We start from the raw sequence: 22,020 nt of genomic DNA, 5'->3' as shown, positions 1-22,020 counted from the left end.
GAGATGCTCCATGACCTGGCCTGGGTCCTGAGAACTGAGAGGGTGGGTTGTTGGGTCAGCCAGAGGACAGCGTTGCAGGGGGTTGCTCATGACAAAGGGTCTCTGCTCCTGGGAAAAAGCTGGATGACATCCTAAGACATGCATTAGATTCTCCACCCTGGTCGGGCATGTGTACCTCCTGGGTGCACCTGAGGGTGCGTGATTCCAGCATCCCAGGACAGCCTCCTGTTCCCACATCTCAGTGAGGCTGGGAAACCCCAGGACGGGCTGAGAGTAGGGGCTCCAAGGAGGAGCTCTGTCGGCTGGGTGATCTCTCTGTGGGGTTCCACTAGGCTATGCTGAGGTGAGTTGCACCCAACTTCTGGTGTTTGGACCTCATTCTCCTGGCTGTCGGGGACATGGAAGGCCCTTGGGCTGTTGGACAGACGTGTCCACTTAGGGGGGCATCCCCAGAGAGTGTGCAGGACCAGCTCACACTGGGAGGGTGGCTTGGTGGCTTTAAACCCCTGGAGGGGAAGGTGTTTCTTTAAGATCCTTTCCTGGGAAAACAGAAGAAGAAAATGGAAACCATGGTTGCAAGTTCCCTCAGCCTGGGATGATAGGAATTAAACAAAACCCATCCTCAGCGTAAACACTGTCATTACGGGGGATCGCAGGACCGGGCTAGCCGCAGCCCCACCCAGGGTTCAGCCATGGCCGTCCCCCAGCAAGTGACCACAAAGCTTCCCGCAGGCAGGGACTTGGCGCCTGGACAGAGTACCTCCCCCCACCCCAGGCAGCGCCTGATGCCTGGTGCAGAAAGCTGTTGGGAGCCCCAACGCTGGATCTGAAAAACTGAACGCCTTTCTGTAACAGACTCAGCTGGGTTTTGAGATCTCAGGGACACGTCGTCTCCGCGGGATGTCTCAGCTCCGCAGCCTTGTCTGATGTGCCTGGTTCCCAGACTCACTGCCTTGACTGCTGCTGGTCACCCATAGTTTGGCTTCCCCGGCTCAGACGGTGAAGAATCTGCCTGCAATGCAGGAGACACAAGAGGCTCAAGTTCAGCCCCTGGGTCAGGGAGATCCCCTGGAGGAGGAAACGGCAGCCCACTCCAGTTTTCTTGCCCGGAGAATCCCGTGGACAGAGAAGCCTGTTGGGCTACAGTCCGTGGGGTTGCAAAGTGTCAGACATAACTGACCGAACTAACCCACAACCCATAGATTAGGAGGGGCCTCTGCCAGCCCTTCAAAAGCCAGAGCTTGCAGCGGAGCTGGGGCTGCCTTCCGCCAGCCTTCCGCCAGCCTTCCGCCAGCCTTCCGTCCAGGGTCTCTGCTGTGGTTTGTCCAGACCGAGTGGACAGCTGGGAGGTGGGCCAGGCTGGAGGCAGACTGTTTGAGTCTGTTTCATGCCAACACCGTCAGCCAAGCCAGACGTGGTTCACATACAAAGAGAACGCTGGTTAATAGTGAAAGGGCACACACCGTGAACTGGATTCTAAGAGCTCGTGGGCCCATGGGGGTGCTTTGTCTGGGTGGGTGTCGCCTCCCAGGGGAGCCCCAGGGTGCGGCTGCACTTCCACGGGGTTCTAGCAGGGGGAGCAAGGAGGGAGGTGCCCTGGCCGGGACCCCAGGCCCCTCACCCCCCCTCACAGCCAGGTAGCCAGGGGGATCCACACCAGACACAGGAGCCTGGGGGCTGCAGGGCACCCAGTGTCTGGAGACCACCCGCTGTGCAGGCTGCAGAGGCGTGTTTGGATGTTACCTTTTCTGTCTGATCCCGAATACTCTTCAGAACTGGAGGAACTAGATGGGACTAGAGACCTTTGTCCTGACTTTCAGACCTTGGCCCAAGAGAAACTGCCCAGGAGGCTGGCCTGAAGCAGAAATGGCCCAGGAGTTAGAGAGGACCTTGCTTATCTGAGCAGGACCAGGGAGGATCCCTCTGTGCTTTCAGCCCCAGGTCCTCTCAACCTAGGGTGCTTCGAAAAAGAGAATGTCACCCCGGAATATTATACATCTTTTAATATATACGGGTGAAAATTTTGTGTTTTGTCAGTAATATTTTCATAATATATTTGTTTATACTGGGCTTTCCCGACGTCTCACTGGCAAAGAAACTGCCTGCAGTGCAGGAGACCCAGGTTCGACCCCTGAGTCAGGAAGATCCCCTGGAGAAGGAAATTGCAACCCACTCCAGCACTCTTGCCTGGAGAGTTTCAGGGACAGAGGAGCCTGGTAAGCTATAGTCCATGGGGTTGCAAAGGAGTTGGATACACGACTTAGCAATGAAAAAAATGATACTATTTGAATGGTGGTGGTAGTGGTTTATTTGCTAAGACATGTTCGACTTTTGTGACCCCATGGACTGTAGCCCACCAGGCTCCTCTGTCCCTGGAATTCTCCAGGCAAGAATACTGGAGTGGGTTGCCATTTCCTTCTCCACAGTGTTTGAATGTCTGTTAATATTTAATAATATGCATAAATAGCTTATGTAATGTATTTTATATAAACATGTTAGTATGTTTTACATAGTACATTTTAATAATATATGTTATGTGTATGTAGCATTCTGCCTTCTGTCCTTTGTCTTCCCTGATTAATAGGAGGGTGCTTGGTTCCCCAGAAAGGAGGTGATAAGACCATCACAGGCAGCTGTCATAGTCCTTAATTTTTTTTAAGTTTTTATTTTTTATTAGAAACATTATAAACATGAAAGTGTAGAAAAACATAGTAACAATTCGATTATGGTTGTTGAGTCATTAAGTCCTGTCTGACTCTTAAGGAACCAGGCTCCTCTGTCCTCCGCAGTCCCTCGGAATTTGCTCAGATCCACGCCCTTTGAGTTGGTAATGCCATCTAACTGTCTTATCCTCGGCTGCCCTCTTCTCCTTTTGCCTTCAGTCTTTCCCAGAATCAAGTCCTTTCTAATGGGTCGGCTCTGCATCAGGTGGCCAAAGTATTAGCGCTTCAGCTTCAGCGTCAGTCCTTCCAGTGAATATTCAGGGTTAATTTCCTTTAGGATTGACTGGATTGATCTCCTGACTGTCCAAGGGACTCTCAAGAGTCTTTTCCAACAGCACAATTTGAGAGCATCAATTCTTCAGAGCTCAGTTTTCTCTGTGGTCCACCTTTCACATCTGTTGATGACTACTGGGGAAATCGTAACTTTGACTGTATGCACCTGTGTTGGCAAAGTGATGGCTCTGCTTTTTAATATGCTGTGTAAGTTTTTGGTCAGCTGAGTCTTGGCCCCCAAAGGTACCAGGCTGTAATCTCTGGACCCCACGAATGGGGCCTTATAGTAAATCCCCTGCGTACCAATGAGTTTCTGTTCTGAGAGCATGTTTGTACGTCCAATTTGCTTGCCCCAGCACAGTTAGCCTGGATACCCAACTAAAGCAATCGGTATATAGTCTGGTACTGTAATAGGTTTACAATACTCTTCACACAAATAATACATTAAAAAACAAAAAAAAATAAGGAAAATATTTTAAATCTTAACAGTACAGTACCTTGAAATGTACAGCGGTAGAGTTCAACAGCTGGTACACAGGGGCTGGCATCGGGTGAGCAGGAAAGAAGAGTTACTGACTCAAGGAGGGAGAGGAGGTGGGAGATGGCAGAGCAGAAGGTTGGTCAGAACAGGAGACGGAGGGCGAGCTGCACTTTGATCACACCTGATGGACCGCACATCGCATCTTTGGATGTTTGCGCCCTGAAGGTCTAAATGGAGAGGACTTATTATTTTATGGCAGAGGGGGCTTTGTAGGTGTGATGAAGTTCAGGATCTTGGAGTGGGGAGGATGTTTTGGACGATGTGGGGTGGCGCTGACTGTAATCTCAGGGGTCCTCATTAGAGGAAGGCAGAGGGGGCTTGGCAGGTACAGGAGGGAGAAGGCAAGGTTACAGCAATGCAGAGGCTGTGTGCGGAGTAGGGGGCGCTCCAGAATCTGAGAAAGAGGAGACAGATTCTTCCCTGAACCTCTAGGATGAACCAGCGCTGACCACACCTTAGCATTAGCCCTCTGTGGCTCTCTTGGGACTTCTGCCTCTAGAACTGGGAGAGAATGCCTCTCTGTTGTTTTATCCCAATAGTCTGTGCTCCTTTGTTACAGCAGCTCCAAAACCGCGTCTGTCGAGCATCCCAGATTCAAGTAAGAGGTCTTGTGTTTTTCCTTCTAGACGTTTGTAGTCTTGCTTTTCGTGCTTCAGGCTTGAGCGAGTGTGGCGTTGGCGCGTGTGTGGGGAGGGGGGCTCCGTTTCTTACACTTTGCGTGTGAACGGCCCACGATGTCAGCATTGTGCATTTATCGGTTCTTCTCCCCCCAACCCTTGGACACACGTTGCATTCCCACGTTTGCGAGGCCTCTCCCGAGTTCTCTGCTCTTCCCATTGATCTGCGTCTGTCTCTGTAGCAAAGTCATCCTGATCTCGTATTGTAACGGTTCAGGAAGATTTGGCATCTCTTTGTTTCCAAAGTTAGTCCTGGTTTTTTGTTTTTGTTTTTTTTTTAATTATTTTTTGACTGTGCTGCAAAGCATGTGGGATCTTTGTTCCCTGATGGGGATTGAACCTGCGCCCTCTGCATTGAAAAGGTGGAATCTTACCTGGAACACCAGGCAAGTCCCTGTCCTGGTGATTTTTGGTTCTTTCTCCTTTTCTGCAAACTTTACGACCAGAATAAGTTCTGTGAACAGTCCTGCCAGGGTTTCTGTTGGAAGTTGCCTCAAATCTGTGTTTTGTGGAGAACTGCTATCTCTAAGATATTAAAGCCTAGCTTCCATGATTATGGTGGCTCTCTCCATTCATCTGGTCTTCCTGTGAAGCCCGGTGTCTTTCTTTCTTATTTTGTTGTTTTGAATAATGTCCTATTAATTTTCTCCATAAAGGTCTAGCGTTGGTTGCTTTAGATACTTTTTCTTATATATCTTTGGCTATTGTTGGGACTCTGATAGAATTTTTAATGTCTTTAAATTATTTATTGCAAATGTAGAAACTTATTTAACTTTGTGTATTCATTAATTTCTTATCTAGCACTTGCTTAGCATTTTCACCGGTTTAAATAATTCATTTCCAAGTGCTCGTGGCTTTTCCATGCAGAGAAGCCGAGTATCTGAAAAACAGTTCCTCCCCCCCCCCCCCCGGCTTTTTAACCCTGAAACAGCGTATCCACGGGTCTGTTGGCTTGTGTGTTGGTTATACTGATGGCTGCTGCAGGGCTGGGGCAGACTCACCGTTCCAGTCAGGGAAATGCTCCTTCACTTTGATCTGGATGTCTGGGGCCTGACTGAGGGCTTTCCTTTCCTAGTCCCCTGACATCCGCCCTGTGGCTGTCAGGGTCCAGGCCTCTGGTCCCCCAGGACAGAAGGGCTATCGAACAACAGCTTGGGTTTGCGAGGCACTGGGCGGGGCCGCCTCCCAGCAGAGGAGGTCGTGACCTGTTAGTCCTCCTGTCATGATACCCCTTTTCTTCAGGGTGAATTGATTCTTGCTTCTGCAAAAGTGTTAGATGAGTGATTCACGTGTTTTGCGATGCGGTTAGGAGTGGGGGGCACACTGCTTGGTCAGAATCTCTTCATTTATGCTGGAAGAAAACCAAAATGTGGGCCTATGATTAAAAAAAAACAGGCCTTCTGTACATTGGAAAAGACCCTGATGCTGGAAAAGATTGAAGGCAAAAGGAGAAGGGGATAGAGGATGAGATGGTTAGATGGCATCACAGAGTCGAATACGACTAACATTTACAGCAGAAACTCAGATGGGAGCCCCCTGCAGCCCAGACTGGAAGCCCAGCTGGCTCTCTCCAGGAGGCAGGGAGCCGGAAGCCGTGGGGACCCCACTCCTGTAGTCCAAGAAGCACAGGCTCCTGAGGGAATTCTGCCTCGTGGAAGGGAAGTGGGTCCATCGTGTGAACGTTCCAAATCCCAGCCTTTCTGTTAACCCACCCAGAATGCCTCTTGATACCTCGCACGCCAGTAACCACACAGAACATGCCAGTAACCACACAGAACATGCCAGGAAGGCGCGTGATCCTCCTCCTTATGGTCAGTGATCCTCAACGGAGACATTTTAATTCAGCATCTGGCTCGTCAGCAGCTCTTTTTCGGATTTGGGGAGATCGATTTTGGCCCAAGGGTATTGCGTAGCAGTGATACCCCTGGAGCCCTTTATCCTCTGGGCAGAGGAGTGTTTCCAGTTCCCTGCCATACAGGTCTTTACCCAGTAAGCATCTAGGGCTGCTGTGCTCGGCAGGGAGCTGGGCTCTGCGGGACGTGCCCTGGAGGTGTGTGATGCACCTGCTGCGGGAGGTGACATTTGTCCTCTCCAGGAACAGGTGATTCAGGGGTTAAGTGGTTTTGGGAAAATATTGCATCAGCCACTCTGAGAGACGACCCAGAAAGCAGTGCAGTAAATTCTGCAGTAAAGTGATTGGGCTTCCCTGGTGGCCCAGACAGTAAAGAATCTGTCTGCAGTACAGGAGACCTGGGTTTGATCCCTGGGTCTGGAAGGTCCCCTGGAGAAGGGGATGGCTACTCACTCCAATATTCAGACAGTAAAGAATCTGTCTGCAGTGCAGGAGACCTGGGTTTGATCCCTGGGTCTGGAAGGTCCCCTGGAGAAGGGAATGGCTAGCCACTCCAGTATTCTCGCGTGGAGGAGCCTGGCAGGCTACAGTCCATGGGGCCTCAAAGAGTCGGACACGACGGAGCAGTTAGCACTTTGACTTTCACAGTGATTGGTGCATGTTTGTTTAATCTAGTTACGTTTCCCGAACTCCTTCGGCCAGGGATGGACTGGAGTGTCTACGATGGCATGGTTTTCGGAACACTAGCTGAGAATCATCAGAGGTTAACGGGGAGGTGTGGACAGTGGTGCTTCCCAGGAGAGAGGGAAGGAGAGTGAGTGTGTTCTGGTGAGCCAGACTCGAAGGAAGGACTTGGGGAGCTAGGCAGGGAGACTCAGGGCAGACGAGGATACTAGCAGTTCACGGACGAGAGAGGAGAGCTATCCTGCTTGGAGTTCATCTGCAGAGGCAGGAAGGGACAGACGTGGAGTTTATTCTAGACGGTGGTTTCAGAAGAAAGCCTGTCTCGATGGCGATTCTCCTCCGAAATGTGGTTCGGGCGTCTAGTTAAGAGTCCGGAGGGCCTCACCCTGTACTCATTCCCTGTGGTTGCCGAGGCAAAGGCCCAGAGCCTGGGGGCTGAGACAGCAGACAGCCCCTGTCTCCAGCCTGGAGGCTGGATTCCCAGACCCGGGTGTGGGCGGGGCTGGTCCTCCTGAGGCCTCCCTCCTGGGCGTGTGGCCAGCCGAGTCCTCACAGGGTCGTCCCTCTGTGTGTCTGTGTGTCTGTGTCTCTGTGTCTCTGTGTGTGTCTGTGTGTGTGTGTCTGTGTGTGTCTGTGTGTCTGTGTATGTGTGTGTCAGTGTGTGTGTGTGTGTCTGTGTGTGTGTGTCTGTGTGTGTCCCCAACTTCCTTGTCTGATAAGGACACTGGTCACATTGGACTCTTCATCGTTGTTGTTGAGTCACTGAGTCGTGTCTGACTCTTTGTGACCCCTGGACTGCAGCACACCAGGCTTCCCTGTCCTCCACTGTCTCCCGGAGTTTGCTCAAGTTCATGTCCGTTGAGTCGGTGATGCCATCTGACCATCGCATCCTCTGCCGCCCCCTTCTCCTTTTGCCTTCCATCTTTCCCAGGGGGAGGGAATGGCAAACCCCTGCAGTGTTCTTGCCGTGAGAACCCCTGAGAACAGCACAAAGAGGCACGTCAGATAGGGCCCACCCTAGTGACCTCATTTCACCATGCTCACCGCCTGAAAGTCCCCAACTCCAAACACAGCTGCCTTCTAGGGTGCTGGGGGTCAGGACCCCAACGTGTGAAGCTGGTGGTGGGAGGACGGGCTGATGCCGCGCTGCTGGGTGGGGTCTGCAGTCACACCTCCCCCGGCCTGCGGTGTGGTAGAGGACGCTGCCCTCACAGGTGGGGTGGCTGCCGCGTGGTGCCAGCTGGGCTGCAGCTGTGGTCCCTCTGCTAGGAGCAGATGGGGGAGCGACTTCCGGCAGGGGTCCTCGGAAGAGGTGGCGTGTGACCTGAATCCTGGTATCTCCCCATCCTCAGGGGTGTGGTCTGATTCCTAGACCATGCTTCCTAGATTCCAACACAGTTACTGGGGGGCCGGTGTGGCAGAAGCTTCTAGGGCAGCCCCCACCCCCCAGTGCTGAGTGCCTCCCCATCCCTCCTCAGCGCAAGGGAAAGCGAGTGTGTGTGTGTGTCCTCAGTCATGTCCGACTCTGTGCGACCCCATGGACTGTAGCCCGCTGGGCTGCTCTGCCCGTGGGATTTCCCAGACAAGAACACTGGAGGGGGCTGCCATTTCCTTCCCCAGGGGAATCTTCCCGACCCAGGGACTGAGCTTGCCTCTCCTGTGTCTCCTGCGTTGGCAGGTGGCCGCTTTACCACTGAGCAAGCTGGGCAGCCCAAAGGGAACAGCACCGCAGATTTAACTGAGCACCAAGACACAGGCATGATTTTCTCTCACCTTCCCAGGCGCCTTCGACCTCCTTCTGGCCCACTGCTGCTCAAACCCCCCTGCCCTGCACCCCCACTCACTGTCAGCCTGTGTTAACTCGCCGTCATCTGTTAGTGACTTTCCAAGGGTGTGGCAGAACCTGGGCCCCTCCCGAATCTAGTTCTGACCTCCCAGTTCTGGTGGAGGCTGTTGCCAGTTCTTGACCATGATCTTGACCTGAGTTCTCATGTCTGCACAAAACCCCAGAGCAGCCCTGGGTGAGCAGGGTCCCACTGCTTTGAGGACCAGCCGGTTTAGTATATTTGGATGTACAGAGTAAATGAATAGTCATAAAACCTTGCTTCCAGTATGTTAAATATATCAGGTGTCTGTTTGAGATTCCACTTGAATAAAAACTTTGTTTTCGCCAAAAAAACCCACATGTGTGTGTGTGTGTGTGTGTGTGTGTATCTATTAACTGTGGCCCACCAGGCTCTTCTGTCCATGGGGTTCTCCAGGCAAGATTACTGGAGTGGGTAGCCATTCTCTTCTCCAGGGGATCTTCCCAAGCCAGGGATCGAACCTGGGTTTTCTGCATATCAGGCAGATTCTTTACCATCTGAGTCGGCAGGGAAGCCCCATATATGTACACACACATATAAAATAAACCAGAGCTGATGGAACCTCTGCCTTTTTATAGGTTACCCTGCCTTTTTATAGGTTATGTGATTCTTGCAGCTTTGACCTTGGTAAAGTCATTTTGTTTTTACTGTGTGTCTTCTGTCCCGGGTCAGCTTTCATATTTTCTCTATGTCTGAGGAGGGAACCAGGAGGAAACCTTAGCTGCCTGTTCCTCACAGGTGTTAGGAGACTCAGGAGACAGTTTGAGATTTTATGTTTTCTTGGAACAATTGTGTGCTTTCTTGGAACATTTCGGCAGCAAAATGTGGAGTTTTTGTTAAAATTGCTTTTCCCACTGTTACTTTCTTTTGTGCTTATTAACAGGCGCCCAGCAGGGCCAGCGCAGCAAACACCTTCTGAGAAATGTTGAACTTTATTGACTTGTGTTTGTATAGCTTGGTATTTTCCCCGAGAGGTCAGTTACACTAGGAATGTCTGCCCACGGGTGGTGAGTAACCTTCCCTTCCGGGTCCTGCCACTGACTTTTCCTGGGGAGGCGGTTTCCAGACTGAGTTTTTGTCCTTAGTTTCCTATCGCGGAGCGTTCTCCACCCTGCCCCCCGCCGCCCCCCACAGGTTGGAGAAGCCCTTCCATGCGTCATGGCAGTGCCCCGGGAGATGCAGAACACCCACTTCTGTGTGGATTTTAGATTGTCAGTGTTGTAGTGTGAGTACGCTGATGGCTCAGCATGTAAAGAATTCGCCTGCAGTGCATCAGACACAGGAGACGTGGGTTCTATCCTGGGTCAGGAAGATCCCCCGGAGACGGAAATGGCAACCCACTCCAGTGTACTTGGCTGAAACTCCCATGGACGGAGAAGCCTGGCGGGCTACAGTCCAGTGGTTTACAAAGAGTCGGACACGACTGAGCACCTTGCACCCCATGTCCTGCCCAGTATTTAGGAAGTACTTAGGATAAAACGTATCCATTGTTTATCCAAAATGCGAGAGTCCCCGGGTGCCCTCTGTGGCACCCGTGGCCCCAACCGCAGTTAATAATTAAGTGTTTCCCCAGGTGTTTGCTTTTCCCGTGGATCAGCTGATCAAGTTACGCAAACTCCTTTTTAAGGTCAGGACCAGCCTGCTGGGGCTTTTGGCCTGAGCTCCCAGGACGTGCTGGGAAGAAGTGGGCGCGGGTCTGCCGTTTCCCCTCAGATCCTTCCAGTGGGTTTCGGTGGCAGACACGTCCATGCGTGACCATCACCCCTAAGCTGATGTGGCAGCAACGGTGGCTCCTTGTGGCCAGGTGAGGACTGCGGGTGGCAGGGGTCTGGGGGACACAGGGCGCCTTCCCCTCGGTTGTCAGTTCTGTGTGACACAGACATCCTTAAACCACCCCACCCGCACCTTTGGTTTTCTGGGAGGAAGACCCTGGGGTCAGGTACACTTTACTGTTCAGACTGCGTGTCCAAAACGGGTCACCGGTCTGGGGGCCGTGGCTGCAGAGTCACCTGGAGGCTGTGGCCAGCGTTTGCACGTTCCCAGTGTCTGCCTGTCATCTGACCTGTCTCAGAACCACCTCTGGACCTGGACCTGCGGGCTGTTCCCACACCCCGTGCGACAGCAGCTGTTGGTTAGTCGCTCGGTCGTGTCTGGCTCTTTGCGACCCCCATGGACTGCAGCCCGCCAGGCTCCTCTGTCCGTGGAATTCTCCAGGCAAGGACACTGAGATGGGTTGCCATTTCCTTCCGCCAGAGTTTGCTCAGATTGGTATCCCTTGAGTCAGTGATGCTGTCTGACCATCTCATCATCTACCGCCCCTTCTCCTTTTGCGTCAGTCTCTTCCGGCATCAGAGTCTCGGGGCATCTAAAGATCACGCCCATGAGGGGGACTTCCCTGGTGGTCCAGGGGCTAATGTGATGCTCTCCCCATACAGATGGACCAAGGTTCCATCCTGGGTCAGAGAATAGGTCTCAAATGCCGCAACTAGGACCCGGTGCAGGCAGGTAAATATACAAAAATTAAGACAATGTCGATATTGGGGCCTCACCTAGACCAACTGAATCAGACCTCCTGGCACCACTGTTTTTTAGAACAAGATCCCAGGTAGCTTCCTTGTGCAGCTCGGATGAAGAGACACTGCTCAAGAGGGTTGTGGTTCAGTCGACAGGTCATGTCCGACTCTTCATGTCCCCGTGGACTGCAGCACACCAGGCTTCCCTGTCCCTCACCATCTCTTGGAGTTGGCCAGGTTCCTGTCCATTGAATCAGTGATGCCATCCAACCATCTCATCCTCTGCCGCCCGCTTCTGCTTCTGCCCTCAGTCTTTCCCAGCATCAGGGTGTTTTCCAGTGAGTCGGCTCTTCGCATCAGGTGGCCAAAGGATTGGAGCTTCAGCATCAGTCCTTCCAATGAATATTCAGGATTGATTTCCTTTAGGATTGACCGGTTTGATCTCCTTGCTGCCCAAGGGACTCTCAAGAGTCTTTTCTAGCACCACAGTTCGAAAGCATCACTTCTTGGGTGCTCAGCCTTCTTTATGGTCCGACTCTCTAACCCACGGCAGTGAAAGTGCAGAGTGCTAACCACTGGACCACCAGGGAGTTGGCCTGTTCTAGAGGATATTAAAACCTGGAAACCTTGTTGGAAATGATTTTATATATATATATGCAACTATATAATGCTACTTTCCTGGTGGCTCAGATGGTAAAGAATCTGCCTCCAACACAGGAGACCCAGGTTCGATCGTTGGGTTGGGAAGATCCCTGGAGAAGAAAATGGCAAGCCACTCCAGTATGCTTGCCTGGGAAATCCCATGGACAGAGGAGCCTGGTGGGCTACAGTCCATGGGGGTCACAAAGATTCAGACACAACTGAGCAACTGAAACCACGCACACAATGATGTAATACATAATTTATATTTATATTATGTTATAATATGATAATTGTATGCATATAATTATCACAATATATTATAATATGCAACTATTTCCATATTACAATTATAATTGTAACTGTGTTCTATATTATATAGTATATATGTGGCATATAATTAGGCCAGGCACTAATTTTTTTCCCGTATAAATGGTGAATGGGCAAAGGCAGGAATGAACGTGTTGGTGGAAGTCAGAGCCAGGCTGGCTGGGACCTTCCAAAGGTAGGACCTGGGGTGGCCAGACTCTGTCCTCGGCCTCAGACACCACCCCCCCCCCAAGTCTGTGCTCTTGTTCGGTTGGAAAAATATGAAGCTCAAATGACAGAGGTGTTTGTCAGTGAATTCAGGAGTCCCCTGGTGCTCTGAAGTTTTAGTGGAGGATGGGATGTACTTTGGAAAGTTTAGATGCTAAAGCATCCGCCTCCAATGCAGGAAGACCCGGGTTTGACCCTGGGTCAGAAAGATCCTCTGGAGAAGGGAATGGCAACCCACTCCAGTGTTCTTGCCTGGAGAATCCACGGACAGAGGAGCCTGTGGGCTACAGTCCGTGAAGTCACAGTCGGACATGACTGAGCAACTATTTTCACTTGGTAATTTTACTTTAAGAAAGGAAACCCTTCCTGGGTGATATGGGTAATGTGTTGTCTGAGATGTTTGACCAGGGACCCCTCACGGGAGGTGTGAAGGCAACGAGGAGGAGGCCGGGTTGGGGGGTTGGGCAGGTCATTTTGCAGCGGCTCAGACTTGAGGCCCGCGGGCCAGGAAGAGAGCTCACAGGAGGTCTGACCGTGCGGAGTCGCTTGGTTCTGGGAGGACCTGGGGAGGAGGGCAGGCTGGCCAGGGAGTGGCTGCAGCTTGCTCCAGGCCTGGGTGCTGCAAGGCTGACCTCAACCAGGCCAGATTTTCCTGGTGGTCAGGATGAGCCAGATATCGGGGTTTTCGTGTGAAGCCTCTGGATTAGGACTCACTCAGCCCCTCTGCAGGTTGGACATAGCAGCGTTTTTGGACCCCATGTCGGAGGACAGCCCAGGTGCTCTTGGCGGTAGGGGATCCCCTGACCCAGTCCTGGTCTTGCCTTTCCCTGGGTGTGTGTGGTGGTGCATTTTCTGGGGTGGTGTCTGCACTTTGCTGGGTTTTGTGTGTCTAATCAGTGGCTGGGAATGTCCTGGGACCTGGTGGCCCGGCAGAGAAGCACTTCCATAGGTGTCCGCTGACCTTAAGTGAACTCTGGAGGTAAATGGTGGGCGTCAGCCTTCTCATACTGGCCTCTGAGTTGGCAGTGGCTGAGCTGTGTCCTGCCTGGGACTTTTCTGAGGCTTGTCAGCCCAAAATGAATGGCTTCTGGGGGCCACGCACCCCAGCCCCTGGGGCAGTCGGCCCGGTGACCATCTTCCTCCCCTCCCTCCCTCTGGCTTTTCTCCCTCCTCCTCTACTGTGAAATATTCCAGCACAAAGAGACACGCAGACAATAGCTTCGCAAGCATCTGTGTCCCACGTCTGGCTTTCTCTCCTCACCTGGAATGTTGCGAGGAGACCCAGGTTACAAGTGACGTCACTGGCCATGTGACCCGCTTTCTGCCCCCCCCCCCCCGCCCCCCACTTGGGCGTTCCTGGGTGCCTCTGCCCCGTTACTCACGTCGTGCGCGCTTCAGGCTCGACGGGCCTGCGTCTTCCCGGCCTTTGTGAACAAGGACGCCGTGTCTGAATGGCCCTTTCTCAGGGCTCCATTCGGGGCCCTGTGTGGGTCGTTGGGGTCCACGCTGCCCTCAGCTGTGCTGTCCGTGGGAAGAAGAGGCCACACCTTGGTCAGGCAGACCCTGGATGACTAGAGTGGCGTGTGAGGGGATAGCCAGGACACCCTGTTTTGCAGGGAACAGCCTGGGACATCTTTCTTGTTCACGTGAACTTGACCTTTGATTTCCTTTTACAGAGTTCACACAGAAGTGCAATTGCTGGTTTGGCATGCAGCCCCCAGCCCAGGACCCCTGGTCATCTCAGGTTTTAGCCTGACCTTTCTGAGCTGGGCCCACAGAGCTGGGCGTGTCCCATGGGCAGGTTTTAGCCTGACCTTTCTGACCACTGCCCACTGACTGGGGGGTGCCTCGTGGGCAGCCTGCCCCCCAGTTCTGTCCTGCTAACGCCTGTGGAACGAGGTGGCAGTTGGCCCCCTCACCTGGGTCCTTGCCGGGGGGGCTTTTATTGCACTTGATGGTGAGGAAGCTGCCCTCCCAGCCTCCATGGGCTCTTGGAGACCCCCGGCCCTCCCCCATCAGCCTGCCCCCATCAGCCTTTGGGTTCCGCTGTGCTCCTGGGCCTGGAGATTATCTCATTTCTGAGCCTGGCCCTGCGTGCTGGGTCTATTTTTACACAGTACCTATCATTGCCGTGTTTGAAGCAGAGGGGGTTATTATAGCAGGAGCTTGGTACCCTTCTGACCCAAAGCCCGCATCTCTCTGCCTGCTGCTCTTCCTCCAAGAAAAACAAAGCGAGCTGTTCCTCTTACTCCCGAATGTGTCAGACCGCCCCACTGCCCCTTTGGTCCGTCCCCGTAAGCTGTGGCCATGGCCGCAGTGAGTTCGAGCTCCTTTTAAGTGCGGGGTTTCCAAGCACCGGGGCAGGGCTCTTGGGGCCCCCACAGGTCCTGCCTGGCTCGGGCCCCAGGAGGGGGTGGGGGTATGTGGGTGTGTGTGTGTGTTACCCACGCAGGCCGCCCAGCCTGCGATCTCTCCCCCAGACGCCGGCCGCCGCCACACCCCCGGCATCCTCCTCGAGCCTCCTCTCATGCCTGTCTCCCTCCTCCCCCCGTGCAGACACGCGCAGCCATGCCACGTAGCCCTACGTCCAGCGAGGACGAGATGGCCCAGAGCTGCTCAGACTCCACGGAGGAGTCGGAGTCGGACAGTTCCAAGGGGGAGACCATCTACGACACCATCCGGGCCACGGCCCAGAAGCCAGGCGGCACCAGGGCGGAGGAGGGCCAGGCCCACACGCTGGTGCTGCGCATCGTCATCGAGGACCTGCAGCAGACGGTGAGCCCGCCCGCCCGCCGCCCGCCTTCCGGCCCATGGCAGGCATGACCTGGGCTCCAGGGGCCTCTGCTTGCCCCCTGCCCCGGCAGTTCCCAGGCCCTGCTGCTCCTGCCCCTCCCCACTAGTGCCCCACCCACCCCCTCCTGCTGGGCCCTCCTCCCCCTCCCTCCTCCCTGCTTTGTGCAGGGATGGAAGCCAAGCCTGTGAGCACAGAGACCAGCCTTGTAGAGGCAGCGAGCACAGTGGGTGCCTTAGTAAACGGGCTGCCCACCCCGGGTGGGCCCTGCTGCCTCCCCTGGCACTGGTGCTCCCGCTTCCTGGGGTCTGCAAGCTCTGCCCAGCGTGCCCTTCCCTGCCCTGCCCGCCAGCAGCCCCTGAGTCGTCCCTTGAGCCCCATGCTGCTGTATGCACACGAGGGAGACGTTCCTGCTATGGTGAATTTGCACGAGGTCCCGGTGGCCGCCGGGTGCAGGAGAGCGGTCTCCCTGGCCGTGGTGCTGTTCCGGGGACCTTGGAGAACGCAGGAGGGGCTCCCTCTGGGGCGGACAGGACGCATGCTGAAGCTGGGTGGGTGGAGCCTGGCGGGGGCGGGGGGCTGCACCAGGCATGGTGGGGGGAACCCTTTGGGCTGGGCAGGGCTGAACCTGAGCCCCCTGCAGAGTCACGTCCAGGCTCTGGCTAATGGATGTGACGTCCAGGCCCGCGGGGGTGCTGGAAAGGTTCGGTGACCCCAGGAGGGACTTTCTGGAGGCTGGCAGGCGGCGCACAGACCCACAGTCCGGCTGAGTGGGCGCCTCCCAGTGGGGCTTCTTGTCTCTTGGGATCAGCTGACTGGGGTCTCAGCCCGTGCTGGGTGGGCTTTCCTCTGGGGCATCTCCTTTCTCGTCGTCTCTGCTCCTTAGGTCTCCGTGGGGCCCAAGAGGACTGCTCATGTTAGAGTTTAGAGAGGAGGTGGGAGAGGCGGGGCTGGGGCGGGTGTAGACTGGGCTGGGGACGGCCTCTGGGAGGCTCCAGCCTGTGAGCTTGAAGGCCCTGCTGGGAAGGGGCCTGGCTGGGGTCAGAAGGACTGGGGAGGCCCGCGGCGCCACCTCCTGGCCGATTGGCGCCGGTGCGGCCCTTGGGCTCCCACCCAAGGCCGTTTCCTGCACCTCAGGTCTCCAGGGAAACCCCGCTCCTGGGGAGGGGCCCTACCTGAGCCGAGAGTGCTGTGCCCTGGGGCCATCTCAGGGTGAGCTCTCACGACCCCACTTTCCAGGGAGAGAACCAACCTGGCAGAAGGGCAGGCCCAGTGTTCATTCTTCCGTCCAAGTCATCTGACATCTCTTATGAAAGTTACGTGATTATTATAAAAGCTTCAGGTCATATGCATTGGAGAAGGCAATGGCAACCCACTCCAGTGTTCTTGCCTGGAGAATCCCAGGGACGGCGGAGCCTGGTGGGCTGCCGTCTATGGGGTCCCACAGAGTCGGACCCTACTGAAGCGACTTAGCAGCAGCAGCAGCAGCAGGTCATGTGGAAACGCACAGACGCCAGCTCCAGGAGTGGTTGTCGCTGACGTTTCATGAACATCTCAGATGCGTCTCTCCAAAGGGTTGCAGGTAATGGGTGGCCTGGGTAAGCACAGACTCAAAGTACATATGCTGTTGATAAATCAGCCTCATTAAGGTGACTTAATTTGAAAGTAAAGGGAGAAAAAGTCAATGAAGAAAAAGCTGAACTATTATTATTATTTTTTTTTGCCACAAGAGAGACTGTTTCCAAATGAATCTATCAAGTTAACAGAAATGATTACAAAACACTGGGAGGCTGATCTCTTTATTGGTTTTCAGTTTTGATTACAGTTTTTTCCCTCCTGGTGGTTTTTTTTTTGGCTATAAGGAACTTAGTGTTCTCTCCCTGTACATTGGGGGTGGATTAAACTAATTGCTGTAATAAACAGCCCTCCAAGCCTCAGGCATCCTGACATATAGATGTATTTTTCAGTCCCCTGGGGATTGGCAGGGCTGAGGAGGGGGTGGTTCGCATCCACGCAGCCATTCAGGGACTCAGGCTCCCTGGACTCTGGAGTCCTTCTTGTGCCTCTCAGAGGGAGGGAAAGAGGAGACTCCCGGACCACACCTCTCCTCCCACCTTCCCTTGTGTCCTCTGGAGGCTGCTCCTGACTGCACACACCTGACCCATGCTCTTGACCCATGCACTTGACCTGCAGCTGACCACATGCTTACGCACCTGACCCATGCATTTGACCCACGTACCTGGCCGCGGAGGAGGCTGCGGAACGTAGTTGAGCTCTGAGACTGGGAAGGAAGAGGTCAGTGTGTGGAGAACAAGCAGCTGTTTTGCACGTGCACACACACACACGTGTACACGTGAGGCCTCTCCTCCCCACCCACCGATTCTTGCCGGTGTGGAGCGCTCTGCCCGGGGTCGCCGCCCACCCCGCGTGACGCCTGCCTGCCTTCAGGCCCTGGGGTCTCAGTCCCTCTCCACGGTCAGTGCTCATTGCCGGTGCACAGAGGCCTTCTCTTGCTACTGCTCTGCATTGCATCCCACCTCTTACGTGGTTGGAGCTGACCATCCAGGGTTTTCTCAGGAGGAGGTCTTGGGGGCAGTGCTTCCCCTGTGACCGGCCTGCTGGTCTCACTGCTGGTGGTCGTGATGCTCTTTGAAGTCCATCGCCCGCGGGGGATGCAGTGGGTGAGGGTCCCGAGTGCCTCTGGCTGCATCCTCATCCGTGGAGCAGTGCACAGCCTCATTGCCTGTGCGTTTTTGTGTCAAGAGTACTACTTAATTCACGCAGTTGACTCAGGATTAGCGCCAGGCTCACGGCCAGCAGCCTCTGACTCACACGTGGAGGCGCTCACCTGGCTCGTGATTTCTCCCTGAGGCTCATCACTGCCTTCTTGTCCATGGACACCAGACCCTGCTTCAGCTCTGTGCCTGGGGGTCATTTTAAACCTCAGGACCACCAGCAAAAAGCACCGAAGTGCCCTGAATAGACCCGGGTAAACACTTGTTTATAAGATCACAGTGGACCCAGAAGGGAGCTAGCTGGGCCTCTGCTCAGACCCGGCTGGGGACCGGCGTGGCTGCTGTGTGTGCGAGTGGTCACAGTGGTGCTGCTCGTACTGATCTGGGGTTACCAGGAAATTTCAGCAAGTAGCCAAATCCCCAAACGCATAATCCGCAAAGAGTAAGAACTGTGTACGTGAACGTGTCAGCTTGTATGCGGTTTTCCTGTGGAAGCTTTGAGCTGTAGTCCCTGCCCCACGTCGCCCCAGACCTACAGGGATGTTGTTTGATATTCTGCTTGCCCTGAGCTTGTGCTAGACGTGTCGTGTCCAGGACTTGATTCTTTGTTCTTTACTGGATTGACTTCAGTTACTAACCCAGGTGGCTCAGATGGTAAAGCATCTGTCTGCATTGTGGAGACCTGGGTTGGATCCCTGGGTGGGGAAGATCCTCTGGAGGAGGGCATGGCAACCCACTCCAGTATTCTCGCCTGGAGAATTCCACGGACAGAGGAGCCTGGCGGGCTGCCGTCCCTGGGGTCACAAAGAGCTGGACACGACTGAGTTGACTAACCATCAGGAAGTGTTTGGTGCTGGCCATTCTCTTTTTCCTGAAGAAGTCTGATTCTCAGATGTTTCCTTTTTCCCCTTTCTCTCTCTGGGAGCTCCTCTCTGTTTCAATGACACAGTTTCCCCTTTTTATTGAAATACAGTTGATTCACAATGTGTTAATTTCAGGTGTATAGCAAAGTGATTCAGTTATACACGTACATGTATCAATATGTATGAACATCTATTCTCTTTCAGATTCTTTGCCCTCAAAGGTTATTACAAAATTGAGCATAGCTCCCTGCGCTGTGCCGGAGGTCCTTGTTGGTTATTTCATATGTGTGTATATGTCAGTCCCAAACTCTTAATTTATCCCTCTCCCGTCTTTCCCCTTGGTAACCATGTTTATTTTCTATGAGTTTATTTCTGTTTTGTGTCTTTTTTTAGATGCCACGTATTATCGTATGGTGTTCGTCTGACTTACTTAGGATGGTCATCTCTAGGTCTATCCATGTTGCTGCAGCTGGCCTTATTTCATCCTTTTTATGGCTGAGTAATATTCCATTGTGTGTGCCACGTCTTCTTTATGCGCGTATCTGTTGATGGGCATTTAGGTCGTGTCCAGGTCCTGGCTGTTGTACGCACTGAGATGCTGCCGTGCGCACTGAGATGCGTGTGTCGTTTTGAATCATGACTTTCTCCAGATGCATGCCCAGGAGTGGGGTTGCTGGGTCACAGGGTAGTTCTGTGTTCAGCGTTTTCAGGCACCTCCATACTGTTCTCCATCGTGGGAACACAGGCGCTTTTAGCATCGGCGTTTCCTCCCCTGACCTGTCATCTTTCTCTCGTCGCTCTGATCGCCCGTCATTTCCCCTTTTTGTCCTTTCCGTGCAGCATTTTCTGGCGCGCCCGTTCTGACTTCTGGTTGATCACGGCCGCGTTGCTTTGCCTGTTCGTTTTTGTAGCCCTGCGCTTGCTCTTTTTGGAAATTATTCTTTCGAGTTGTTGTTTGCAGAGTAGATTTCACGGCTGATTATGTTTCCCCCGGCACAAAGGACTGAGCTCTCTCCTCCACTCGGGTGTGTTTTCATCCAGGGCAGCTGAGCCGCTGTCGTCTGACGTTTACATGCTCTCCTTCTTCCTTTTCTCTGTTCCTTTTCCTGCGACGTCTTCCTTATTTCCACACTGTTTCTCCTGACCTGTCTCTGTGGTTTGTCAGTGACTTGAATTTCTGTTTGCTCTGGTCTCGAGGGTGAGTCAGACTTGGGGGTCTGTCTGTTGGCCCTTTTAGACACAGGCCCAGGAGGCAGGGAGTGTTGAGTCTTTTTAGAAGGTCCAGGCTCTCTTTTCTGAGGTTTCCTGGTGCAGGGAGCTGCCCCCTTCTTGGGGAGGGACACCCCCGATACTCCCACTCAGAAGCCCTGCCACGAGGGGTCTCTGCGGGGTAGTCAGCCTTTGCGCCCCAACCCTGGCTCAGTCAGAGGAAGGAAGAGAGAGGGACTTTGAGTTCACATCTGTCAAGATTTGAGTATAGTAGTGCATAATGTCTGGATTTTAGATACTTCCTGGCAATCCAGTGGCTAAAAATCTACACTTCCAATGCAGGGGGCGAGGATTTGATCCCTGATCAGGGAACTAAGATCCCACATGCCACAAGACGTGGCCAAAAAAAAAAAAAAAAAAAACCAACCTCACAAAATACCTGGATTTTTGTCCCTGCCAGGGAACATCGGGGGATTCTCCCCTCAGAGGGTTTGGTTTCCCTAGAGCATCCAAGGGGGATGTTTCTGGCCGTAGGTCACGCCTGTTTTCGACTTTGGATGCTTTCATTGTTTGGGGTCACTGGGTCAGACCGACTTCACCCCTTCTCGGCCCCTGGGTGCAGCCCTGCTCATCCCTGTGGGGCGCTGGAGTGGGGACCTGGTGACCCCGACCCCCCGGCATGGATGGATCCTCACGCTGCAGGTTTAACCCTCTGAGCCCCTAGATCCTGTTACTGTTTATCGATGCTGGAGGATTCAGAGACTGGGGAAGCACTCCCCTCAGATTTCAGACTCCAGACCCGAGACTGAACGGGAAGGCCGAGGGCGGGGTGAGGACGGAGCCGCTAGGGTCGCGTGCCCCTTCTCTGCCATTTCCCCGAGGTGGGCTGTCCGTGTTTCTGGGGCTGGTACTCAAGGTCTGCAAACCTGGGATCCCCTGGCAGGTGTGCAGTGAGCCAAGTGGGCTGGACTTGTCTGTGTCCTCCATGGCTTTCCTTGGTCAAAGCCCATCCGTCAGCACCATCACCCCAGGGAGGCCCTTTTCCTTGCAGTGGGGAGGGCCGTCTGCTAGCCTGGCTGCTGAGAGGTTCTGAGGGCAGCCAGGCGCGCGTGGAGGATGTCAGGCCAGGCTGTCCCAGGCCTGCTGATGGGGCCAGGAGGTGTTCTGTCCCCAGGCCATGGGCTTTGGGGACCCATAGGCGGCTTCCCAGGTGGTGCTAGTGGTAAGGCATCTGCCTGCCAACATGGGGGACACAGGAGACTCAGGTTCGATCCCTGGGTCGGGAAGATCCCCTGGAGGAGGGAATGGCAGCCCACTCCAGTGTTCTTGCCTGGAGAATCCCATGGACAGAGGAGCCTGGTGGGCTAGAGTCCGTATGGACAGAGGAGCCTGGCGGGCTTCAGTCCGTGGGCTCACGAAGAGTCAGACTCGACTGAGTGACTGAACTGCCAGACCATCGGGAGTTATTGGTGGAGACACAGCTGCTCTGCAAAAGGAAGAGTCTTCCCCAAAGGAAGATCCTTTCAGGGTCTGGACTCCACTCCCAGGGGCATAACAGTTTCCAGAAACTTCTGAAGACCACCTCTCTTCTCTTTGCTTTGTCCTGAGACAGACAAAGGCCCTGGAGCCTGAGACTAGAAATCCCACGGGTGTGAGCACTGGGGACAGAGCGGCCTTTGTTCCCTTGAGAAGGCCCTTGCCTCGGTGAGCCCTGGAATCCTGCCCGGAGGGCTCTCGACGCTGCCGAGCAGGTTCCTCAGCCCAGTGCCCGCAGCTTCTCAGGAGCTCACGTGGTGGTGCCGCTTCTGCACTAGGTGGGGTCCCTCCCCAGCTGGGGTCTCTACCCGGGTGGGGGTCCCTCCCCAGGTGGGGTCTCTACCTGGGTGGGGGTTCCTTCCCAGCTGGGGTCCCTCCCCAGCTGGGGTCTCTCCCCAGGTGGGGTCTGGACCTGCTTCTTGGCCCGAGTGACCCCTCTTTCTGCATCTCAGTGGGACTGGAGTGTTGAGCTTAGGGTGGAGAGTGCTGGTCCTCCAGGAACACCCCCTCAGGTCGCTGCACACTCTGGTGATCAGAATCCTGGGTGTGGGGGGGTGCTCAGACCACGCAGGGTGCCGTCGA

The 22,020-nt window shown here is 54.2% G+C and overlaps 1 protein-coding gene across 1 annotated transcript in view; it reads left to right on the top strand.

Moving 5' to 3' along the window:
- The window catches only part of SHANK2 (SH3 and multiple ankyrin repeat domains 2), a 564,129-nt gene that overhangs the window by 75,833 nt on the left and 466,276 nt on the right, over nucleotides 1-22,020 (top strand). The window contains exon 3 of the mRNA XM_018043149.1: nucleotides 14,861-15,079. Within this exon, the coding sequence (XP_017898638.1) occupies nucleotides 14,873-15,079 (207 nt within the window). The 5' untranslated portion in view covers nucleotides 14,861-14,872. The remainder of the gene's footprint in view (nucleotides 1-14,860; nucleotides 15,080-22,020) is intronic.

The sequence above is a fragment of the Capra hircus genome, chromosome 29 (assembly GCF_001704415.2).
Source record: "Capra hircus breed San Clemente chromosome 29, ASM170441v1, whole genome shotgun sequence".
In the NCBI taxonomy this organism is placed as follows: domain Eukaryota; kingdom Metazoa; phylum Chordata; class Mammalia; order Artiodactyla; family Bovidae; genus Capra; species Capra hircus.
Note: the sequence above shows the minus strand (reverse complement) of the source record. Positions and strands in the feature narration are given on the sequence as shown.